The 25,102-nt window shown below is 33.6% G+C and overlaps 2 protein-coding genes across 2 annotated transcripts in view; one reads left to right on the top strand and one right to left on the bottom strand.

Annotated features, from left to right (window-relative positions):
* The window catches only part of srrm4 (serine/arginine repetitive matrix 4), a 140,867-nt gene that overhangs the window by 100,500 nt on the left and 15,265 nt on the right, over positions 1-25,102 (bottom strand).
* On the top strand, positions 15,983-17,700 carry LOC100151089 (uncharacterized). The gene is made up of 2 exons (XM_087253306.1): positions 15,983-16,458; positions 16,606-17,700. The coding sequence occupies exons 1-2, from the start codon at positions 16,224-16,226 to the stop codon at positions 17,613-17,615; spliced, it is 1,245 nt and encodes a 414-aa protein (XP_087109432.1). The 5' UTR covers positions 15,983-16,223; the 3' UTR covers positions 17,616-17,700.

The following is a 25,102-nucleotide window of genomic DNA, read 5'->3' as shown; positions in this document are numbered from 1 at the left end:
TGAGTTATTAAAACTATTATGTTTAGAAATGTGTTGAAGAAATCTGCGGTACAGGTGTCTGAGTGTGAATGGGTCTTTCTCACTACTGGGTTGCAGCTGAAAGAGCATCTGCTGTGTAAAACATATGCTGGATAAGTTGGCAGTTCATTCCACTGTGACGACCCCTGATGAAAAAAGGGACTAAGCTGAAGGAAAATGAACGAATGAATAAAGTAGTAGGGATGTGTTTGTCATTTTTAAGTAAAATGAATAAAAACAGGATGATATGCTTACTAGTACTAATTAATTATTTTGCAAATTTGAAAAAAAAAATCATCCACTAAACAAAAAATAATAATTGAATCAATAGTAAATGTTGCTGCAGTTGATGTGACAAAAAGATCTTTATTAGTAAAATACAATAATCAATATTGCATGAATATCTGAATTATGTTAGCAAAACAAAATATTGTTACTGAGAAGAGAGTTCTTACTGCATCAAGTTGCCTTGTTTTTTTATGTTTTCTCAACAATGTATTTTTTCAGTGTAACTACTCTCTTAATAGCTATTGGTAGGAGCAAATTAGGAGTTTACTGAGGCAAAAGTCATAGTTCATGCTTTATTAATGGTAAGAATTGTACCCTAAACTAAAGTGTGACCAATTTAAGGAAAAACCTGCTAGGAATACAAACGTCAACATGGTCTCAAAATGTAGATGTCTGAAACACGAGTTGAATTAGCCCAAACACTATAACAATAAATAACTATTGACAAAAATAACTTCAATAACATCACAAATGAGAAAAAAAGTCCAGAGTTCCAGAGTAGCCTATTTTTTTCTTGTTTCACAAAGCCAATGTCTAAAGATTTTTAAATTAGATTAAGTAAAGATTTTTACCAAGGAAGTAGTGACAATAGAAAAATTATTGATGGGATAAAATACAATAATAATTATAGGGCCCTCTGGGCTTTATAAAAAAATATATATATATTTCCATATTAAAAAATTTTATTTTACATTTTTTCAAGTCAGATTTTTATATATTAATCAAAATGTGTATCCATTGATAAATTTAAGCTTTAAATTATTACATATTTTTACCTTTTTATAGGACTATTAAATGCATTTTATTGTTTCTCAAATTCAGACTGGGTTGTGCCAACTTTAATGTTTTCCATCTTAATTGTTTAATTATTCTTTAATTAATTGAATTCACAAAACAACTTAATTTATTCAGTTGTTTACAATAACAGAGTCAGTGAATTTTTCCTACCTATGAATTCTGTGTTGTATTTTATTTCATTTGATTTCTAATTGAATTCATATAACACAATTAATTTTTTAGTTTAAATAAATGATATTGATTAACTGCTATTTATCAACAAAGTGCTGCACAACAGAGGTTTACTACTCAAAAGCAAACATCAAAGACAACAGTGCAATTCCTTCAAATTCTAAACAAATAGATTCTGTGATTCCATCCACGTTCTCCACCTTTAAAGCCTATTTAAGGAAAAATATATTGTGGAAGGGCAAATTAGGACTTTAATGCTTCTTTTAAGACCCGTGGAAACCCTGTATTTACCGTTCACCCTCCCTGAAAGCAAACAGAGACAAATATCCTTGCCCGCGTGCGGCTGTGAGTGGAGCGTCGCCGTGGCCTCGATGAGATCCAGATACGGTAATTAACGTGATGAGAAACTGAGAGGAGGAAGCAACAGTGTGTCATTCCTCAACTCCACTTCACAACCCCCTCCTCCTCTCTGCCGGCCTTTGCTATGCAAAACAGCTCACTGAATAATTCACAAAGCTTCACACAGCACTCTTTACGAAATAATGAAACTGAATAAAATATAGATGCTTTGCTTTTTTTTCAAGGGGCAGATTTAGAAAATGTTTACTGCATTTCTTCTAGGAATTTCACCTGTAGAACTAAAACTGAACAGTAAACTGGTGTTCTTGGTTAATATTCTATGGAATTTAGACACCTGGAACGGTCCTTCCTTTTTAATAAATGCATTGTATTCTCATTATTTAATACCTAGAAGGAATGCAGTCAATCTCTAAATTCGTATTAAACTTTGAGGGCTCTATTTTATTGATCTAGGTGCAAAGTCTAAAGCGCGTGGCGCAAAAGCGTTAAGGGCATGTCCGAATTCACTTTTGCAATTTTAAAGACTGAAAAATACAATCTGTGCCGGTGATGCATGGTCTAAAAGGGTTGTGCTTATTCTCTTAAAAAGATAGAAAACAGAAAACATACCATCTGCAGTGTGATAATAAAGAACGAGTCTCCTTCATTAGGCCTCTTTGCTTTCTTTTTACTTTTATTCTTTACTTTACTCTTTTACTTTTGTGGATGCATACGTTTCCAAAACGTGACAGGGGTACAAATCTAAACTTGTTTTTAATAAAACCAATATAAATATGCATATAATAAATAATAATAATAACAACAACAACAACAACAACATTATGGAAATGCAAATTGGAACAAATAAATTGAAAAAAAGAGGTGAAAAAGGCATAGAGGCAGTGGTTTTTATATTTATGTAAATAAATTTTTTTGTAACATTTTAAGCATTTATTTTTTTTATATGTAAAGTTTTTTGTGTATTGCTGTACACCTGTGTTTATCAATCAATGTTTAGGTATTAGGACCCGCTTAGGCGCATAACTAATGCACTCTGTGCTGAATTTTAGACCAACATTTAGTTGGTCAATGGTGTGATCTATTTCAATTCCTCAAAATAGCAACGTGCCAACAATGCGCCCTAACGCACCTCCTTTATAGACCAGCACACCCATGAGTCCACAAAGTGGCGCAAATGGATTTGCTATTTAACCAACATGGCAATGAACTGAAAGATTAGAGCTGCGCTGGTCTTAAAATAGCAACAAATGCATGTCTTGTGTCTTATTTCACCGAGTGTATGATAGGGCTATTTATTTACTATACTATTCCCTAGGGCTATAGGTTACTTTCTCTGCGTAAATATTTTTGGCTTATATTTTATTAGTGTATGTTCCACGAATGAAAACACCACCTGAGGAGGAAGAAAAAAAAAGTTTAGCAACTGTTTAACTGAAAGCTGTTGGTGCTTGTTTTTATAATTTGTTATTATTCTAAAAGCTATGTAAAATGTACTGGTTTTCAGATAACTGTCTTGTAGAATGTAAAATATAATTATTTAATTAAAATATATATATATATATATTTTTTTTTTTTTATTCTGACCAAAGGATCATCACTGGATCATTATTGCTAATGGAAGTTGTAGAATATTCATATATATTTATATTTTAAATATAATATTTTTATGTAAAAACTGCTTTAATTATAGCCAAACTAAAAGAAATAAGACTTTCTACAGAAAAAAATAGTACAATAGAACATACAAACATAATACTGTGAATATTTTCTTTCTTGGTTAAACATTAACTGGGAAAAGTTTGAAAAAAGAAATAAAAGATAATAATAGGCTAGTATATTTGTATTAAACTGTATATAAATAGCAAGTTTTTTAAAGATATATGTGTACACACCTATGTGTTTTCAAGTGTTTAAGTGCAGCGTGATGACATAATTTGCTGTGCTTCATTGTAGTGTGTGGGGAGGGGGGGGGGGGGGGTGCTAAAACATTTTTGGGGGCACTTTATTTAATATGACTGTGTGATTGGTGGAATTTTTTTGTATAACATTATGGGTGTTAGTTTTTCCTGCTCAAATTACACTACAAAACAAAAGTATTCAAAATAAATTTAATTAATACAAAAAGACAGAATAAAAGCAAATGCACTGTATTAACAACCTCAGAGCTCAAAGCAGGTGTGTGAATGAACACTCACCAGTTGTTAAAGTTTAAAATAACCATTTATTTCCAGTGGAGAAAATAGTTAGAATGAATTAATAAAACCAACATTTATTAGACAAAAACAGACAACAAAATAAGTTTAAAATAAAATAAGCTAATTCAAAATAATAATAATAAAAACAAAATCAAAATCAAAATATTACCAAAAGCGATGATAATTCAGTATTTTAGTGACACTAAAATAACACTGCCCCAAACACACACACACACACACACACTCCTATGAGCCGCTCATTAATTCTGCATTCAAAGTATGAGTCCTGCGCTCTCCACCTGTGCTGTGTTACAGGGGCAGATGGAGCGAGAGGCCCTCTCTGAGCAGGACTCATCTGTCTACTGTGTGAGTTACTGTACTTAGGCCCTCGCTGCTCTGCCAGACACCGAAACCGACCAGGCAAACTCTGCATGAGGAGCTATTCTGGAGCTGGACGCTACTGACAGTGGCCCGTGTAAAGGCTGCCCGCTGACACTGTTCCGCCTGAAAGCACAGGAGGTTGCTGGGACATCAACAGAAAGCAGACACATGAAGCCAAGCCCTTTAGTCTTTTATCTGACATATTTTTAATTTGAAATTATTATTTGTGTGTGTGTGTATATATATATATATATATATATATATATATATATATATATATATATATATATATATATATATATATATATATATATATTTTTTTTTTTTTTTTTTTTTTTTTAATTAAGCACCAACATGTTCATTCAGAAATAATTTTAAACTGCATTAAGTTTATTTTTATCACACTAATAGGGAAAAGAAGCTGCTCCCACAAGCCACTTTGGCTAATTGAAACTGTAGTCTTTACTTTTAAAAAATTTCTTCATATTAATCAAATAAAACATAACTATTACACAGCATTATTGGTTTCTGATAATTGAATACAGAATTTTCATTTTTAGCCAAGAATTTTCATTTTGGTGGATTCTTAACTGTTATACATTTTAGTTTTAAATCTAAATATTATCTAAATTAGTGTGTATATGTATATGTATATATATGTAGAGAGAGAGAGAGAGAGAGAGAGAGAGAGAGAGAGAGAGAGAGAGAGATTTTAGTCTAATATTAACTGTGGAAATTAATCGAATAAGATAAGAAATCTATAAGAAATTATTCTGCAATTTTCAAAACGCTTCATGATTGTCTCTGGATTTGATTCTAAGCTTAGTTTTTAATAGCAGGTAGTACTCTAGGCCAATTATTATTATTATTTTTTTTTTTTTTTACCAAACTATTAAATGCTTACATAAAAAGATTGCTTGTGCATTTGGTCGAGCCATGCAAGTGATCAAATGTACATGTACCTCCATAAAATTAATGCAAACATACAGGTAGCTCACTATGAGCACTCTTGTAAATCACGTACATCTTAACGATAAGCCAAGGAAAGGCAAGTTTATATAGCACATTTTAGACACAATGGTAATTCAAAGTGCTTTACATAAACAAGAATAAAAAAAATAAAAAATACAAACATAATGCTGTCTTCACAGCAGACACGGAATGCGTAGATAAATCGCCCTATTCGCTTTGAGTTTACTCGCTTCATTCGTGCATCAAATTCACTGAGCAATAGACGCGGATTCGCATCATAGGCGGGGCTCCTGTCTGCTCGGTGACTCTGTTTATGAAGGCTGAAAAACAGCATCAATTCACTTGAAGCCATGTCTGAGTCCACTAGATCCTTTCAGAGGTGCACCAGCTCATAAACTCCTCAAGAAACTATACCTGGATGATGGAGGCTTTCAGCGGTGCTTACAAATGAGCCCAGCCCAATTTGATCAACTGTTGTCCGGTGTCGGCAGGAGGAACACCAACAACTCATTTCCCCCGGGAACACCAACAACAAGCGCTACGTCATAAGCACGCCTCTACAAGAGAAAGCTCCTGATTGGTTAACACAGCGCGAATGGCAGCATAAGAATAAAAAACAAAGAATACAAATGATTCAAAACAGATTAAAATGTTTGAAAACAAGTTTTGAAGGAATGAAAAAGAAAAGAAAGAGATGATAGTGCAATCTGTTAAACATAAGTATAATTTTAGGTTCAAGTGGTATTTGTAAGAAATTGGAAGCAAGCAGAGTACAGCTGTTTGTAAAGCGTACAGCACTATCTGTTGGTAAACAATTCAAGAAAGAATCGCAATGCATTTGAAACATCTCAGAATCGATGCAAAATCATTTCTATATTCAATTTATTAACTCTTACTGCAAGAGAATTGAACAGAGCATATTTTAAAACACCCCTAAACCTGAAGGGTTGGAACAAACATGATATTAAGCCCTTGAAAACTAAAAATTAGCTCTAAAGAAGCCGCTCCGATAAAAATCATCTTCAGTTAAGTGGTTTTAATATCTACAATTGCATCAGACACTCACAAGCACACAGTATTTCATTTACAGCATTGCTTACTTGAGCCTGTCAATAGACTAATGCGCAGTCAAACTAAAAAGCAGTATTGAAAAGAAAAGGGCGAAAATCATTCACTGACTGGGAAGTGACCTCCGTTAAGTGTTCTTAATCTGCGAGTCCTCATTATAGAGACTGCGAACTCCCACCTAACAAGCAGGTGTAGGAAGGCCATTATGCGGATGCCCAATAAAACTGCTGTCATCATTTTCACTAACCTTCTATATTATTTAGTACCCCATCACATAGAAGCTATTTCCATTTTATGCAAGGGAGGTTCATTCTCCTCAAGAATACCCGCATTCAAGGACAAGTGGATTACTCTGTTGTCCATAATGTGTCACATCGAGTGCCCTCAAGGACCTACAATTTACAAAACACAGCGACATCTTGTATGTTTGATGGCTCATATCCAAAACAAAGAGGTTATTTATAACACGCTACAATAAAAAAAAGCAGTACACAAGCAGCATACCGTATACAGCTCTAAAAAAAAATAATCTCTGGGTTTGTCAGATTTCTTAGGTATGGGTTTTCTGTTATTTATTTATTTTTATTTTTTTAAATGTGTATATTGGATTTTGTTTGAACTTCAGAACAAAACATAGGCTGGGAAAATCGAACTTAATCTGAAATACTGAAACATCAGGAATCAAATAAACGATTAAAATAAAAATATAGAGAGATTAAATAAATAAAAATAAAATCAAATAACATTAGTATATTCTTTATTCTATTCTTTAGTTATTCTATTCTTTTCCACCAAGTCTCAAACATTCACTATACAAAAAAATGAATAAGAATAAGTGATAATCCACTAGGTTTGGAAATCATTAAAATGTTATCCATTCTGATTCCAATTTCGATTCCACTAAGCAATTTGGATTTGTAACAATAGTCTCAATTCCATTATAATTAAATAAAAAGTAATAATAATAAAATAAAAAGTCATTTAGACCCTGTTCATGAGGGAATTTAGATATGTTTTCATTGATCGGATCACAAATAGACAGGTAACACAACAATAAGGTTGTATAAGTTAAACCTACAGATTTACTACACAAAAATAAATTAATTAAATGCAACACTATCACCCCACCTTTTCAAGGCTAAACTCGCAACTGTGAATGCTGCTTTGAATAAAACAAATGTATTAAGAGCACATTAAAGACTATACACATGAAATAAAACATTCACAAAGCTGTAGCCTGTAGGAAAACACCAATTTACGTTGTATGGCTTTCAGTTTGAAAAGATAAAAAAACTGGAAAATGGTAGAATAATTTAGCAAACAAAAAAGATTAAACAGATCGGGACCGTAAAAATTTACATTTTACTTATACATTTTTTCGACTACGATACTAATATATTTATAATCTAAGATTCAAGGTGCTCGTCAGCACGAAATAAAAATGTGCACACGTACAAGAATCGATAAGAGGTATCAAAATTTTTATTTTTAAAACAAGTATCAGATTCTTAATTTAAAGGTGCTGTATATAAGTTCTTGACTCTTCAAAAGCATAAAAACACCTTAATACGTTTGCAGATATTTAAGAAACATGGCAAGTGAACATTCTTGTTTATCTAAAAACAATGCTGATGTGAGCTATTTTAATTTAGAATCAAGCATTACGTGCAGGAATAGCCATCTTTGTTTTGGTTCTTTTAAACCTTCCCAATGCCAGTTTAGCATGCGTCCATGACCTAAATGCGACCTCTGGTGGACAGTCGTAGAATGATTCAGATTCAGAGTAATAAATGAGGTTATTAAGCAAATAATATAAATATTTGGAGAGTAAACATTAGGTGAGCAGGATACATTGTAACCCCTTGTCTTAACAAAAGCCTACGTGACAAGATTTGCAGTGATAAGCAATTAATTCAATTTAAATACAGCCATTCAGAAGCACAGAGTATGTACTCACTCGTAAAATGGTAAGGTTTATGATCTATTTAATAAACACTAACTCTGTTTAACATTATTAAATGTAAATGCTGAATCACTGATATGTGTTGGTTTTGATTAACAGTGTTCTAAAGTTCAATTTCAAACAGTTTATTTTATTTTCAAGATCTGAGGTGAACTATCTGCTGCTGCTTTCAGTATATGGCAATAAATGTCAGGTAAAATGGCATTCAAACCCACATTGTTAGCATTGTTAATATTCCTTTTATCGCGTGTCAATGCTTTTATTTTAAACATAATTTAAATCAGCCTTTAGGTTCGATAGTCAGGCACACTCCTGTTGGTCTTCAATCTGGCAACCTGCGCTTGCATTTGTAAAAACGCAGAAAAGCAATACCTAGTTCAACCACTGGGTGTCAAATATGCATACTGCACCTTTAAATCGGGAATAAATAACATAAGTCATGATCAGAATAAAACACCCATGATATAAATCATAAATCCAAATAAACTGTGAATATTACAACAGCCTCTGACCTTGTTTTTCCACCACAGCTCTATATAACTACAAGATTCTGAAAGGAAATCATTTATTCAAAAGACCTAATTTCATTATGTGCCTCGCTAATAATACATTCTGGAATTACCACCATAAAAAAAAGAGTTTATTTTATTTCAGCATTCAATTGTGGAAAAATACTGTTGATCTACTAATGTCTAATTGATTCATTTTGTTGCCGTTATTATCCGGTTTGTAAGCTTAAACCCCTGGTGAGGCAATCAAATGAAGTAAATATCGTAAACTTGCATGAGCTTAATTAAACTCTGTCCATTCAATTTGCAGGCAGCTCGAGGAAAATGACCAAATATTGCAACACATGCCTCTGTATGCTTTAATTACATTAAGTGGAAGCTAATGAGAAAAATGATGGCATTAATACTAGGATTTAATTGCAAATTCTAAGAAGCTAATGAGTAATTGCCTAAATTAACATATTTTATGTTATTTTTTGTGCAAGTGCAGGCAGATTAAAATAGGTATTTATGGGTACATTTATATGATAATTACAATAGAATTCATTAACTGGAGAGGAGAGAACATCATTATCACGTCAGGAAAAAAAATTAGGAAAAATGAGGCACACTGGACAATAAAAAAGTTAATTCAAAAGTCATTCACGTTGTTTTGTGTACACAAATTGGCCGTGGTAAGTGATTGTCTCATTAAAATAGAAAAACTGTATTAAAAGGAGCATGTTTAACCCATTAATGGCAACCCCTACTTTTTGAACAAACATGAAAATGGCATGTTCAACTTAAATGATTGATCTTCAATCCTTTGCTGCTTAGATTTAAGCTTGGTCTCATTTTAAAGAAGACGTACATATGGTTTAAAATTAAATTTTAAAAGGTTAAAAAACTTAAATATAATACAAGTTATGCGCTTTAATTTTTGATTAAATTTGAAAAAAATAAATGTATATTTTATTAAATTCCATTAAATGTGTATATATTTAAGCAAAATTGTTTTGGCAGAAAATTAAAACTAAATATCTAATCAAATTATATTGCAAATTTGAAGTTGATGCCTCAAAACATAAGCTTTCAGTAACATTTTGTGGGGTGCAGTACCAAATGCAACCACCAGACGAGAGAAGTTTCCATTGGTGATCATATGAGGGCATCCCCCGTTTCAGTGTGTGTATTAAGAAATATGAACTATATATACATGAATTATGTTTCCATACTTTTGACAATATTTGTAAATAGACATCAAATTCTAATGAATTTTGGGTTGTTTGATGGTAAAGTGGTCCCTCTCTATAACTCACCTCGCAGTTTTGCTATTTTTTCGTGTAATTTGACATGTTTTTTTTACACTGCATTGTGTTCTGCGTCCTGACTGGCTGTAGACCACTATCAATCAATCTGATTGATGCCATGTCTCCTGTACAGTACAGAATGCGTTCAGCTTGCCAAATATACATAAATCTGTATTTTTGCAATTTTTGTCCCCACAATGTTGACAAAAAATATTCTGCACAGTCAAAGGCACCTGCGGTAACAACAAAAGGCAGAGGAAGATGCTGACCATCACACAAAATGTTGAACTTCTGGACATGCTAAAGGAAAGTAGAAGTTACACGGCTGTAGGGTGTCATTATGAAATAAATTAATGTAGATCAAAGGGTTTTGATCTTTGGTTTCATTCTATAATATTGAATTTTTCTACGAAGGTTTGAACTTTAAGAGTTTAAACGAGAGAAAAGTGTGAAAATGTTAATGCTTGTCTGAGAAAAGTGTATAAAGTGTGTATTGTTGGGTTTTACATCCTTAAAACATCTATAAAAATTATTTAAAAAAAAGATTTGCTGGCTACTTTGCGGATTTTGGCTATTGCGGGTTATTTTTAGAACGTAACTCCCACAAATAACAAGGGACCACTGTATTTGATTGAAATGTAACCTCATAAAAACGTAAAACTTGTTCACATGTGTATTGCTATAGCAAAGTAATGCTTGAAGACTCTTTAAGATTATGAATATTCTTGTTGCAAATAAATATATAACTGTTGCTTATTGATAATTCTCAAAAATCAGTTACCATATATTGAAAATAGACATGTTAAGCTTTCAAATGATATATTTGTTTTGATTGCTTCATGTTCAGACTATAATTGTATGGTTTAAATTGTAACTGCAAATAGCCCAGCCCAACCATTTGGTAAAAAAGTGTCATTTAAATTGTATTAAAAAAAATGAACCAGAGATTGCTTTTGTCCATATTTAACTCAACGTTGGGTTACGACAAACCAGCATTTGTACAACAACATACAGCAAAGTCAGCCTTAAATTGCATGGGTATTTGTGGAAATGGCCAATAATACACTGTGGGTCAAAAATATTATTATTATTTTGTTTTACAGCAAAAATCAATAGTAGTTTAAGCTAAATCAATACTCAATAAAGACATTTAATAAATCTAATTTTAAAAATATACTTTATCAAATAAAAATTTTAATTAGTAATATGAATCAGAAAGTAATTTGAACAACTTTAAAGATGATTTTTTCAATATTTTTATTTTTTGCACCATCAGATTCCAGATTTCCAAACAGATTTATCTGGGCCAAATATCGTCTTATCCTAACAAACCATCAATTGATGGAAAGTTTATTTATTCAGCCTTCAGATGATGTAAACTGTACATCTCAAATTCTAAAAATGTATGACTGGTTATGGTTTCATTTAGAAAACTTGGACTGCAAAAATTGTAAACCATTAATTAGGTTAAATGTATTAATTCAGACCATAGGTTACGACTTTCACTACAAACCCTTTCACTTCCACTACTAACCTAATATCCCATTAATAGGTTATGACTTTCACTTAATTGAGGAAATATGGTGATAGCTATAATTTTACTTATCAAATTCTCTGGCTACTGTGTTTACTGTTAAATGTCTTGCCTTAAAAGTGAAAGAATGTTGGCCCTAAAGCAAAATCTCCAAGTTCATGACATTACTTTGCCCTGTTCTTGACAGCTACTTCATACCGAGCCACTGATAGGTGTCAGTCAATTGTGTGCCATCCTTCTCTCATACTCTTGTCAGCTCTTCTATCTTTCCTCTCATGACCTTGATACTTTCAAGTAGAAAGGGAGAGCGCATAAAAGAATAATAACCATGATTAGTCATACAATTTCCCTACAGATTTTGACACAAAGAAAAAATTCGAAATCAAAGAAAAGGAACTTTAAGCATGCTGCTGATCAAGAGAACAGGTTTAATAAAAAACGAATTCAAAAAGGATACCGATATGCTTCCCATATAAGAAACTCGTAATAAAAAAAGATTGTAAATAATTAAACAGCATCTGATTCACTTAGAAATTCTTATTAAATGAGGATGGAAACAGGAGTAGATCACTATGCCTCGATCTAAAACGGTAATCCTGTAATATGCCTGATTCGCTGTAGCCTTACCGCAATTCCTTTACAAAAATCTCAGATTGAAAACGAGAGCAAAACAAGGTGTTTTATCATTCCTACAAAGCCTTTTTCCATTTAAAACTTGAAACAGATGATTAATTGCTCACCTATCTGCAGGCTTTTCATGTTCTTCGCATGAATAGGAAACCAATGTAAAAGTATTACGTTAAAAAAAAACTGAATTTTTGAAGGGAGCCTCTGAGCCTGCACAGATACAATCTTTTAGTAGCTTAATCTTCACTTAACAAGAAATAACACGTTTGCGGAAATGAAGAGAATTTCACTTGGGTTTGGGAGTGCAGAGCGAGGTTACCAGAGAGCGGTTGATGAGTTAGAGAAGATTATGAACTATTTTTTTTTTTTTCATACTTTTGACAATATTTGTAAAGTACACATCAAATTACAATAAAGTACGGGCAGTTTAGTGGTATTTGATCTAAATGTACCCCTAAAAAAACATTAAAAAAAAGTTTACATATGTATTGCTGTAAAGTGAAAAACACTAAACGAAATAAGTTAGTTAAAAAGTTGCTTTGACTTAATGAAAAAGTTATGGTAACTCATACACTGATTATATTAAGCAGAACTCAAACCGATTAAGTTATGAATGAATTAATTCTGTTTTTGTGTTAATTTAACTCCAATGCTACAAGCACTATCAAACCATTATATAGTTGATTTCACTATTAACTGAACTCATAACTGAAACTGGACTTAAAATGTTTAATACTCTAAATGTATGAAGATATAAACATGAATGATATGTGTGTACATGACTCAAATTTGGTTTCATAACTTAAATGGTTTGCCGCAATCGGTTTCCTCAAACACTTTGAATTAACTTTGATTTTTCAGTGTAGCAAAGTAATGTTTTAAGACCCTTTTAAAAGATGAATATTCTTGTTGAAAATAAATATAAATAACTGTTGCTCTGTAATAATTCTTAAAAATCAGTCAACATTTACACTGTAAAACCTAAAAAGTTAAGGTAACTCAAACCATTTGAGGAAACAGATTGCAACAAACCATTTAAGTTCAAAAACAGATATGTTCGAATACAGGACATGTTTGCAGTCATAAATATCTGATGACAAAGAAAAAATATATATAACACCAATTTTATTTATACTTAAAGTATTTACATTTTTGCATTGTATTTTCTTCCAACATCTGCATATTAAATATGGTAAACGGAAGCTCAAACGTAGCAGAAGCAAAGATGTTTGTGGTATAAAAAAGGTGAATAAAATAAGATAAAATAATGGCTCTCACAGACTAAAACTTGAAAGCAGAAAGTGTTTGGCCCTTTCGAACATGCATAGGCAGACTATTACAAAGTCCCACTACTGCCGATTCATGTTTTGAATTATTGTATAATATAAAATGATTTTATTCTACAGTTGAAGTCAGAATTATTAACCCCCGTTTATTTTTTTCCACAATTTCTGTTTAACGGAGAGAAGATTTTCCTAACACATTTCTAAACATAATAGTTTTAATCACTCATTTCTAATAACTGATTTATTTTATCTTTGCCATGATGACAGTAAATAATATTTTACTAGATATTTTTCAAAACACTTCTATACAGCTTAAAGTGACATTTAAAGCCTTTACAAGGTTAATTAGGTTAACTAGGCAAGTTATTGTATTATGATGGTTTGTTCTGTAGACCATCGAAAAAAAAATAGCTTACAAGGGCTAAATATTTTGTTCTTAAAATGATTTTTTTTTTTTTTTTAAATGAATAACTGCTTTTATTATAGCCAAAATAAGACAAATAAGACTTTCTCCAGAAGAAAAAATATTATCAGACATACTGTGAAAATGTTCTTGCCCTGTTAAAAATACTTTGGGAAATATTAAAAAAAAACAATAAAAATTTAAAAGGGGGGCTAATAATTCTGACTTCAACTGTATATAATCCATTTACTACGTGTTCAGAATTTGAGCATTTACCTGATAATTTAATTTCCAGCTTTAAATGTTAAATGCTGTCTGAAATGTTCATCAGGCTTCTGTATGTAGGTTTTGTAATTTTACTATTATGGCAGTCAATAGTTCATTTTCATTGCTTTTAAAGTGAATTAAAGGAACATAAACAAAGGAGGCTGAGGAAGATGCTCGTTTAAAAAAATTAATAATAATTCAGACGGACTGTTGCATCTGAACTCTTCATATAGAATGCTTTCTTCCTAACTATGTTTCATTTTAAAAGTCATGAACTGTTATAAATTATATTCTAAATATATCTTTAAATAAAAAAAAGAAAAGATCATTCAAATTTAGTTTGGAACCAAGGTTTTCTGCTAGATGAAATTAATTTATTATTAGGTTCCAGGAGTTTTTCAGGATTACTTATTCTGTTTTGAGCTTTTTTTGTGGTTATTTTTGTGTTAACCAAATAAAAAATGAAAATTTTATACTGAATTAAAATGAAATTTAAAGCATGACAAAACGGCATGACAGCCATTTATACTGTAAAATTCAGAAGAGATACAGCTGTTTTCACATCAGTATAGCATAATTTTTTGATGTTGTTAAAACAATAATTAATATTTTTATTACTGTGAGGGTTGGGTTTGGATAAAAGAAGATGTTAGTAAAATACAATTTAATGGGTAAATGAATAAATAATAGAAATAATACTCTGTATAATTTTTACGTTACGTTGAGGGTTAGGTTCAGACTTGGGATATGAGTACATGTAAATAAAATACAATTTTATGCATAAATTATTGAATAAACTGAATAATACTCTGTATAATAACTGTTTTACATTACTTTGAGGTTTAGGCTTAGGGAAGATGTTATTAAAACACAATTAATGGGTAATTTTATAAGCAACTACCATTAATTTCCAGCCACAGCTGTATAACTTCTAACAACAACCCATTTGTCCTTCTCTCGTTTACATATAATAGTCTATAAAAGCACCAGAGTTGGTTTCAACAATCATCACATCAGAGTTTTACAGACCATGTTTTACAAGGTAACTGTTTTTAATGAGTATTCAGTATTTTCTCCCTACCACTTTCTCTTCACCAACCCACACTTCATATTATCTTTATATATATATATATATATATATATATATATATATATATATATATATATATATATATATATATATATATATATATATATAGATAGATAGATATATAGAGATATACATACACACACACACACACACACACACACACACACACACACACACACAGCTGAAGTCAGAATTATTAGTCCCCCTGATTTTTTTTTCTTTTTCAAATATTTCCTAAATGATGTTTAAATTTTCACAGTATGTCTGATAATATTTATTATTAAAGTCTTTATTTCAGCTAGAATAAAAGCAGTTTTACATTTTTTAAACCCATTTTAGGCACAAAATTATTAGCCCTTTTAAGCTAATTTCTTTTTCGATAGTCTACAGAACAAACCATCATTATAAGCCTTAAAATGTGACTTTAAGCTGTATAGAAGTGTCTTGAAAAATATCTATTTAAATATTATTTACTGTCTTCATGGCAAAAATAAAATAAATCAGTTATTAGAAATGAGTTATTATAACTATTATGTTTATAAATGTGCTGAAAAATCTTCACTCCGTTAAACAGAAATTGGGGAAAAATTAAACGGGGCGAATTATTCAGGGGGGTTAATAATTCTGACTTCAACTACATGTATATATATATATATATATATATATATATATATATATATATATATATATATATATATATATATATATATATATAAAATCTCAAAGTTTAACATGCTGTACATCCATGATTCATTTAAAAAGGGTGGATGGACGAATTACATTAAAAATGTTTCATTTAAACTGCTTTGATTCAAAATGACCCTTCAGCTGAGCTCTCCTCCATGACATCATGATTAGAACTCTGAACTGCTGTTCTAAACTGCTGTTCCGACTTTGACTGCTGTTGGTGTGTTTAGGAGTGAACGGATTCAGAGCTACTTTTGTGTCTTTCAGCGTTTTTTGACGACTACTTTTGAATTCAGTTACAGAATTGACTGTTCAAAATGTCACTGTTTAGAAGGGGATTTTGGCCGCTGTCTGCAGGTTTTACACCTATCTGGGGCAGAAGGCTGAGCCCTCAGAAAGCAGAGATAAGTGCAGAGGCAGGAGAAAGCAAGGCCAAGTCAACAAAGAAACACCGCAAGGTGAAGTCCCATCATGGACAGAGACCGAGGAAAGAGGAGAAGGGTCTGAAAGTCAAGGCTGAAGATGAAAACATACAGATCCTCGAGAGAGAAGGTGAGTACCTGTCTGCCAAGAAAAAAAGAGGTGCAGAGTTTAGAAAAGCTGGTGGAGGGAGTGTTGGAATATTGAATCAGCAATACAAATAATTGTTTGATAAAAAAAGACAAAAATATAAAAAAATATATTCCTTTTTTTCAACAGGAGGAAAAGGAGAACCTGAAGGACAGAGGAGAAACCTGAAAAACAACAAGACTCTTCCTCTTCCCATAGAGGTCAAACCTCTGCCAGCTTCAGCCTGTTTCTCCTCGTTACCTCCAGTTGGAGATCAACCTGAACATTCAGATGTCCTCGCTCTCCCAGCTGCTTGCCTCAAACCTCTGCTGATAAACAAAGAGCCACTTCCTCATCTTGTTGAGGTCAAACCTCTGCCAGCTTCAGCCTGTTTCTCCTCCTTAGCACCTGTTGGAGATTTACCTGAACATCCTGAAGTTCTCGTTCTCCCAGCCTCTCGCCTCAAAGCCTCAAGTCCTCAAACGCCTGCTGAGGAACCTGAGCACCTGCTGCCAAGCTCAGTCATACAAGTGGCTCCATGTGTCTCTCCAGAACCAGTCCTCCTTCCCCTCCAGAGCTCTTCTGAGGTGGCTTCTCTGCACTCGATTCCTTCAGTCAGTGAACTGTCCTTCCTCCAGAGTCCTCCTGAAACACTGCCGATTCCTCCGATCTTTGCATTTGACGAGGTTGTGTCTCTTGTGAAGCCTCAAGCATCTGAGTTTTCTCCCTGCTCAGGCCTCATGCTCTTTGACTTTGAGGATGAGGAGCTTGAATTCATGGAGTACACGGAGGAAAGCATAGAAGCTTCCCATGAGTCTGAAATGAAACCGAGGCGGATGGAGGCCTGGTTGGAGCAGGAGGAAGTTACGGAGGTCCAGAAACATGAAGAAAAGGGAGCCTCGCAGGTCATACAAAACCCACTTAATGAGGTGTCTGGTGATGAGGCGTACACTGAAATCAAGACGAAGAAGCCAAAGATTTACAACCCACTGGTTCTGTTCAGCTTGATGGAGGAGAAGGTGAAGAAAAAGCAGGAAAAGAAACAGCGGAAGGAGGAGGAGCAAATCGAAAGGAATCTCCTGCTGAAACGCTACAGAAATGATCCCAAACTCAAACACTTGAGGATCAATAAGCACAATCCCAACTTCTGCTGGTCCTGAAGCGGATCACCGTTCCTCCCTGCACCTCCTTACACCTTTACCCTACTGCACATTCCTGCCTGTAAATAAAAATGTGCATAGCAAAGCTGAATGTTTCATGACTCTTTCTTATTATTGCAAGTTTTATTTCTAATGCACTAGATATCAGCATATGAGACTAATAATTGAATAAATATTTTTTTATGGGACGCTTTACAATGTTATATTTGTGCATACACATTAGATGGTCTAGTCTGGAGCTAATCTAACCAAATAACTTGAAATAACAGTCCAAAAAAGTTTCCAAATTTATATGTTGGGAAAAAAACTATTAAATAAAAATGAGTGCAAAAATCGAGAGAAAAAAAATATATACCATTTTGTTGAAATTATGTAGTTTGCAGAATTTAAATGTATTATCTTTCTATTTCTAAAGTTGTTCAGTGAATAAAATATTATTTTTAATAAATATACCCGTTTAATAAATCTGTTTTGTTCAAATGCACCAAATTAGATTCCCTACAACACTCACTGGCCACTTTATTAGGTACACCTCACTAGTACCGGGTTGGATTCCTTATGCCTTCAGAACTGCCTTAATCTTGTTGCAGTTCAAACAGAGCATCAGAATGGGGATGAAAGGTGCTTTAAGTGACTTTGAACATGGGATGATTGTTGGTGCGGGACAGGGTGGTCTGAAGAATTTTCAGAAACTGCTAATCTTTTGGGATTTTCACGCACAACTATCTCTAGGGTTTACAGAGAATGGTCCTTAAAAGAGAAAGTATCCAGTGAGCAGCAGTTCTGTAGGCACAAATGCATTGTTGATGCCAGAGGTCAGAGAAGAATGGCCAGACTGGTTCCAGCTGATAGAAAGGCAACAGTAACTGAAATGACCTCTCGTTAAAACCGAGGTCTGCAGAAGAGCATCTCTGAATGCACGACATGTCCAACTTTGAGGCAGATGGGCTACAGCAGCAGAAGACCACACTGGGTGCCACTCCTGTCAGCTAACAATAGGAAACCGAGGATACAATTCACACAGGCTCACCAAAATAGGACAATAGAAGATTGGAGAAATGTTGCCTGGTCTGATGACATTCGGATGGTATAGTCAGAATTTTTGCATCAACAACATGAAAGCATGGATCCATTCTGCCTTGTATCAACGGTTCAGACTGCTGCTGGTGGTGTAATGGTATGGGGGATATTTTCTTGGCACACTTTTGGCCCATTAGTACCAATTGAGCATCGTGTCAACGCCACAGCCTACCAGTCTATTGTAGCTGACCATGTCCATCCCTTTATGACCACAGTGTACCCATCTTCTGATGGCTACTTCCAGCAGGATAATGTGCCATGTCATAAAGCGTGAATCATGTTAGACTGGTTTCTTGAACATGACAATGAGTTCACTGTACTCTATTTATTTAAGTACACGAAGCAATTTGAGCAAAGTAAAACCCAATAAATAAAGAGAACTCAAACCAACTGAGTTATGTTAAACTCAATAAGTTAAGGCAACTCAAATCGTTTGAGGAAACCGATTGCTATAAACCATTTGAGTAAAAAAAAAAAAAATCTATATGAGTACTGTGATCTTACTCTATTTTAGTTGAAATAATGAGAAATTTAATTTAACTCATTACCTTCAACACTGAGTTAAAACTCAAATTAGTAGAATTAACTTTCAGTAAATTTTGAGTTAACTACACTTATTTCATTTGATAAAGTCGACTGTTGGCTTTTACAATGTTTGGAAACTAGACATGTTAAGCTTTCAAATGATATTTGATTGCTTTATGTTTAGTCTACGATATTAATATGGTTTAAAACGGTAACCGCAAAGGGCTCCACAGGTTGGAATGTAAACATTATTTGTCAGTTTTTCAATTCTTTTTTAAGCACTTTGTCAATTTGTATCTGTATATTTCAGTTACAGTTCATATTTTAAAAGGATGATTTCACAAAATGAATCATTTCTTCTGCACTGAGCAATACATCTTCACTTAAGCAATACTTATATATAGAATGCATCACAGTTTTGATTATCTTTATGATTATTATATATCTATATTCGGATTTATTTATTTTTTTAACAGAGATATAAAGTAAAATAATAATAATACGGCATGTTTGAAGTGAGCCTCTGAAAAACTTCCTTCCTTCAAAGCCTGCACAGATACAATCTTTTAATAGCTTAATCTTCACTTAACAAGAAATAACATGTTTGTGGAAATGAAGAGAATTTCACTTGGGTTTGGGAGTGCAGAGCGAGGTTACCAGAGAGCAGTTAATGAGTTAGAGTAGAACAAAAAAAAAAGCTCGCTGTAGGAGAAAATATCTCTAATGCACTCCAAACCTGTCAGCTTTGGTTTTTGTAATAACTGCTCAGCTGAATCTGTCGGCTACTGAAATGTCAGTGGCAATATTGCTCATTCCGAGAGACCATGGCAATTTTATGGAGCATCTCCCGGACTGTGTCCTTTTAGCGGCTGCCTGCGTGTCAAATGTTACAACTCTTTTTCGGTTCTGATAGAGTTCTGACCTTTAAAAAGTTTACATTTGATCCTTTTTTTAGCAGTCGTTTACTGATTGGCGGATATGAGCAAATCTTCATGATCACCAAGCAAGTGGAAAACGTTAAGCACAGGTGTAAATGCGGTTTGAATGGTTTTGACATTAGCACGCTTTGGTATTTGAGAACAAATTAGATCAGATAGTATTGCTAGATGGTAATGTGGTCACGAAATACCTTTTATTCTCTGCTTGCTGGCCTTATTCTTAAAGGTTCAAGAAACCCTCAAGTACTTTTTTTTTCAACAGATATTTGTGTTTTGAGCATAAGCTAAGACGACGTTAGCATCTGTTAGCTTTAATTGTGGGGAAAATTGAATAATTTTTATAGCTTTTTTCAGCAAATTTCATCTTCTGGGTTTAAAATTATTTTTGCATTTTTGTCAGGAGAGCTGTACGAGAATTGAAGAATGGCGGACGTTGTCTTTTATCACTTGAGTTCGTTACCATTTAGACACATCAGCTATGTCTGTGCTTTTATGTTTAAAATCCTCTGGATTACCAGTAGGGCTAAGTGTTTAAATAGACATGGCAAGAAACCTGCTGCACTGCTATACACTGCATCATTCAGACCTGGGGATTCAGGAGGAGAGAAGGCCTTCTCATTTATAGTGTTTATATAAACATAATTATCTTTATAATGATATAACAAATCGTTATTATGTGCATATGAAATTATGAAAAACATGTGCAGCAGGACATTAAATTACTGTTTATTTCTTTGAGCTTTAACTTTGTAAACTATAAAATCATGAGTCTCCTCATGGTTTGTCTCATTTTGTGAGCCGACTGACAACAGTTGTTTGCTCCACTCTTTTTTCCCTGCTCTGCAGGCCACGCCCAGTCCTTCCTCAGCTTGCAGGGCTCCACGCCCATCACAAAAAATGCATTTTTAATTCTGAGGTAGACTTGAACTGAAAGAGGGGGGTTTCATGACCCTTTAAACATTTTGGGTCATGTTATGCATGCTGCTAGATTGGATTTAAACTTTGTCATCAATAATCTTAAGTTTGGTTTGAGGATTAAAAGTAAAATGCTAACTTTTACCAGTCCTGATTTGAACAGAAGTGAAGCTATGTAATATCATTTAGATTTTGTAGAGATCTCTAAAATCCAAAACATCTATCTATCTATCTATCTATCTATCTATCTATCTATCTATCTATCTATCTATCTATCTATCTATCTATCTATCTATCTATCTATCTATCTATCTATCTATCTATCTATCTATCTATCTATCTATATATATATATATACATATAATTTTTTTTTTTTTTTGCACATAAACTTTTATAAAATAAATCATTTTATTTGTAAAGACACTCAATCTATTGTTTTTGATATGCTAAAATTGACTAAACCACTTTAAGAGTATGCTGCATAGAGAACTTATTAGAAATAAAGGTAAAGAAATTATATTTTTAAAAAATAACATGTATAAATACATGCAAATAATAAATCACTATTACATGTCACTAGCGTGTGCACAAGCCAGGAGAATAAAAACAAAGAAAGCGCCATTTTTAAATACACAGCGAAGACATTACATCGTAATAATATACACATATAACAGCAAGCCATGGCCAACCTGAGCTCAAACCACAAAGCCAAAAAGAACAGAATCTGCCATTTCCCGTTGTTATTTATGAGACCGTCTAAAAGCGCTAGTGGTTTCACTTTCTCCAGAGAGCTCACGTGCGCTCAACACGCATCTATATTTGAAATAACAAACTTCTTGAGCTGATGATAATAACGTGCGCATGATTATTGAAGTTCTTCTGACATCCGATCCTTTAAGAAATAGATAAACATGTGAGTGAAGAGTGAAAAAACAAAGGAGAAGCCTGAAAAAACAAGGAGCAACGCACTGTACTGAACTGAATCATACCATTCAGTGCAAACAAAGCATTAAAAGTTCAGAAAGCCTATAAAAAAAAACGGTCATAGACCCGCCTTCATCAGAAAAGTGGTGGAAAATAGAGAAAGAGACTGATTTGAACATCAGGTGTGAATAAGAATGTGTCTCCTTTTGTGATACAATCAACTAAAACACATCTTAATATCAGGTATAAACAGGGCCATAACAACATCATTGTAATTCAACCCAATTAAACTTAACGAAAATCCACAAATAAAAAAAAAAAAACACCCCAAACCAACAAAGCTTCAAAGAACACATGCAAACCAACAAAACACTAGTCTATTTTCTTCTGAATGCTGCATAAATCACTCGGAGACTTCCTATCAGAGAAGTGCAGACAGTTGAAGCCTGAACATCTGCTCAGCCAGAGGGTGAAGCGAAGGAAATGTCAACTTAAGAAACACTTGTCCTTGACTGCGAGATTGATCCCTAAATTGAGAGGTGGGAGAAGTTCCATAGGCTTGTTATTGCTGTCACCGCCTCGCCATTGTGCAATGACATGGGCACAGAAACAGTTCTTGGCCCCAAATGAAGCATCAGTTATGCAAATGGAAGCAATTTTGCGTGAGTGGCAGATCGTCTTCCTGAAATGAGGATGGGCAAGGGATGGAAATGAAAAATGAAGGGGAGGCAGAGAAGAGGAGAGCCCAGCCAAGCTTGAAATGATTTAATTTAAGCGATGAAGGTTTGACTTTGATAAGTTTGCATTTTAATAATGGCCTTTGATCACTCCAGGGGTCCAGTAGTGGGGAAAATAGCACCGAAGCACGTGCGTATCTGGAGCCGACAAGCTGATAGACAGTAACCTCTGCAATACGCGAGTCACAGCTTGTAGTAAAGACGTGCCTGCCTGCTTGTCTCATGTTCTGTTTGGCTCAACCTCCCTGAATGAGTCTTGAAGGATTGTATTCGTTAAGTTGAGCAAGTGGTGTTTGGTGTCATCGGTACAAGACCATGAGGGAAATCTCATTTACAGGAGGTATGCAAGTTGGGTATATGATATATTAATTACCTGGAAAATATCATGACACTTTTCAAAGTTATGTAGATTTAGCCTTAAGATTGATGTCTGAACTTGTGAAACCTCAACAGAGAACGCTTTGCGCCTAGCATTTTTCTCTTTGATTGGTGTTAGTGACCAAATTGTTGACTGTTAAGTTTAATTCAAGTTTATTTGTAAAGGACTTGTCACAATAATTATTAATTCCAAGACAGCTTTAGGGTCTTGAAGGGTCACGAAACACCAATACACATTTTTTGGAGATCTTGACCGGTGTCTCTTTCTGAGTTAAGGGGTTTAGTGATTCTGACGAAATCTTCAACTTCGCCTTGTGATCCTATTTCCTCTAACCTTCTAAAGGAGACTTTCAACACAATAGGTTCTAATATCCAAGCAATTATTAGTTCCTGCTTCGTTTTAGGCACTGTCCCTGCAATTTTCAAGCATGCAGTTGTCCAGCCATTGCTTAAAAACCTAATGCCGAAAAAAATTGCTTGCATAACTTCCATCCTATCTCTAAACTGCCATTTCTGTCGAAAGTTTTAGAAAGAGCCGTATTACAACCTTTTTTAAAATCTTCCAATAAACTTGAACCTTTACTATCAGGTTTTACTATGCATCACAGTACTGAAACAGCTCTGTTAAAAGTGCTGAATGACTTACTGCTGTCTGTAGATGCTGGCAATGCAGTTATAGTTTTACTGGATGTGTGCTCTGCTTTTGATAGAGTCGATTATACCATCCTTCAGTCACGTCTGGAACATTGGGTGGGCAAAAAGGTAGCTTCATTGGTTTCAGTCATATCTGAAATACGGGTCTTTTTCAGTATCTGTTGGTCAGTTTATGTCAACATCTGTCCCTCTTTTGTGTGGTGTCCCCCAGGGTTCTATTATAGGTCCATTGCTCTTTAATTTATTTATGCTTCCTCTAGGTAATATAATAAGGAAACATAGCATCTCTTTTAATTTTTATGCAGATAAAAATTAGCTACTATCAGCTGAGGATCATCTTCGGACTTAAATCCATACTTTCATTTCAAGGAGAAAGTCATACATGCTTTTATCACAACTCGCCTAGACTATTGTAATTCTTCATATTTTGATCTCCCTCAATTTTCATTGGCACGGTAGCAGTCGGTTCAAAATGTGGCAGCTAGACTTTTAACACCAAAAAGCATGCTTCATCAGTTTTAGCTTCCCTTCATTGGCTTCCTGTTAAATTTAGATTTCAGTTCAAGATTTTAATTATTGTTTTTAAAGCAATGGGCAAGCACCTTCTTATATTTTTAATCTTATTAACTTACATTCAACTCCTCAATACCTTAGGTCGTCAAATAAAGATGTGATTTGTGTAAGTTCTTGCATCACAAATACTGAAGAGACAAAAAACGGCATGCATTTAAATCTAAATTAAATCATTAACAGCTAGTCTAGTTACAAATACACTACAAATATGTTTTGTAAATATGATTTATACAATAACAAGATCTACCAGCCTGATCTTATGAGGAAACGTAAGTATTTAATGTTTTGTCAGTTTAGTGGCTAATCCATACAAATTTGTACGAGTTCAGTTGTAGAAAAATGTACAGTTTTAAAAATGAGACGTGGTACCCAACCCCACCCCTAAACCCAAATTAAATAAGTAAATCATTCTAAATTGTACAAAGGAAGTCGCATAAATTTACACGAATTAGCCACCAAATCAAAAAGTTACAAATTGCTGTGAGATTGTGTTGGATGTACATTGTAATTTCTTACAATGTCAGTTCTGTTAAACTGTATATCATTTTATTAAACATTCTAATGAACGATTCACACATGAATCCGAGTATCTGTGTTTGCACTTGAACGTCGATGAAGAGCAGTGAATTGATGACCTTCACAGCCAATAATTTCTGTTGAGCATGTGAACACAACAGCCAATCATCAGTATAAGTACGTACTTAACAGCACTCAAATGTTAAATGGAAATTGACGTTTTTAAAATTTCAGTACCAATTGGTAA

The sequence above is a fragment of the Danio rerio genome, chromosome 5 (genome assembly GCF_052040795.2).
Source record: "Danio rerio strain M-AB ecotype USA chromosome 5, GRCz13ab, whole genome shotgun sequence".
Lineage (NCBI taxonomy): Eukaryota > Metazoa > Chordata > Actinopteri > Cypriniformes > Danionidae > Danio > Danio rerio.
This window is presented reverse-complemented; position numbering and strand designations above follow the sequence as displayed.

Excerpts from the sequence above, each read along its gene's own strand:
- LOC100151089 (XM_087253306.1), top strand. The coding sequence starts at position 16,224 with ATGTCACTGTTTAGAAGGGGATTTTGGCCGCTGTCTGCAGGTTTTACA. Across the intron at positions 16,459-16,605 it reads ACAGATCCTCGAGAGAGAAG|GAGGAAAAGGAGAACCTGAA; the intron begins GTGAGTACCTGT and ends TTTTTTCAACAG.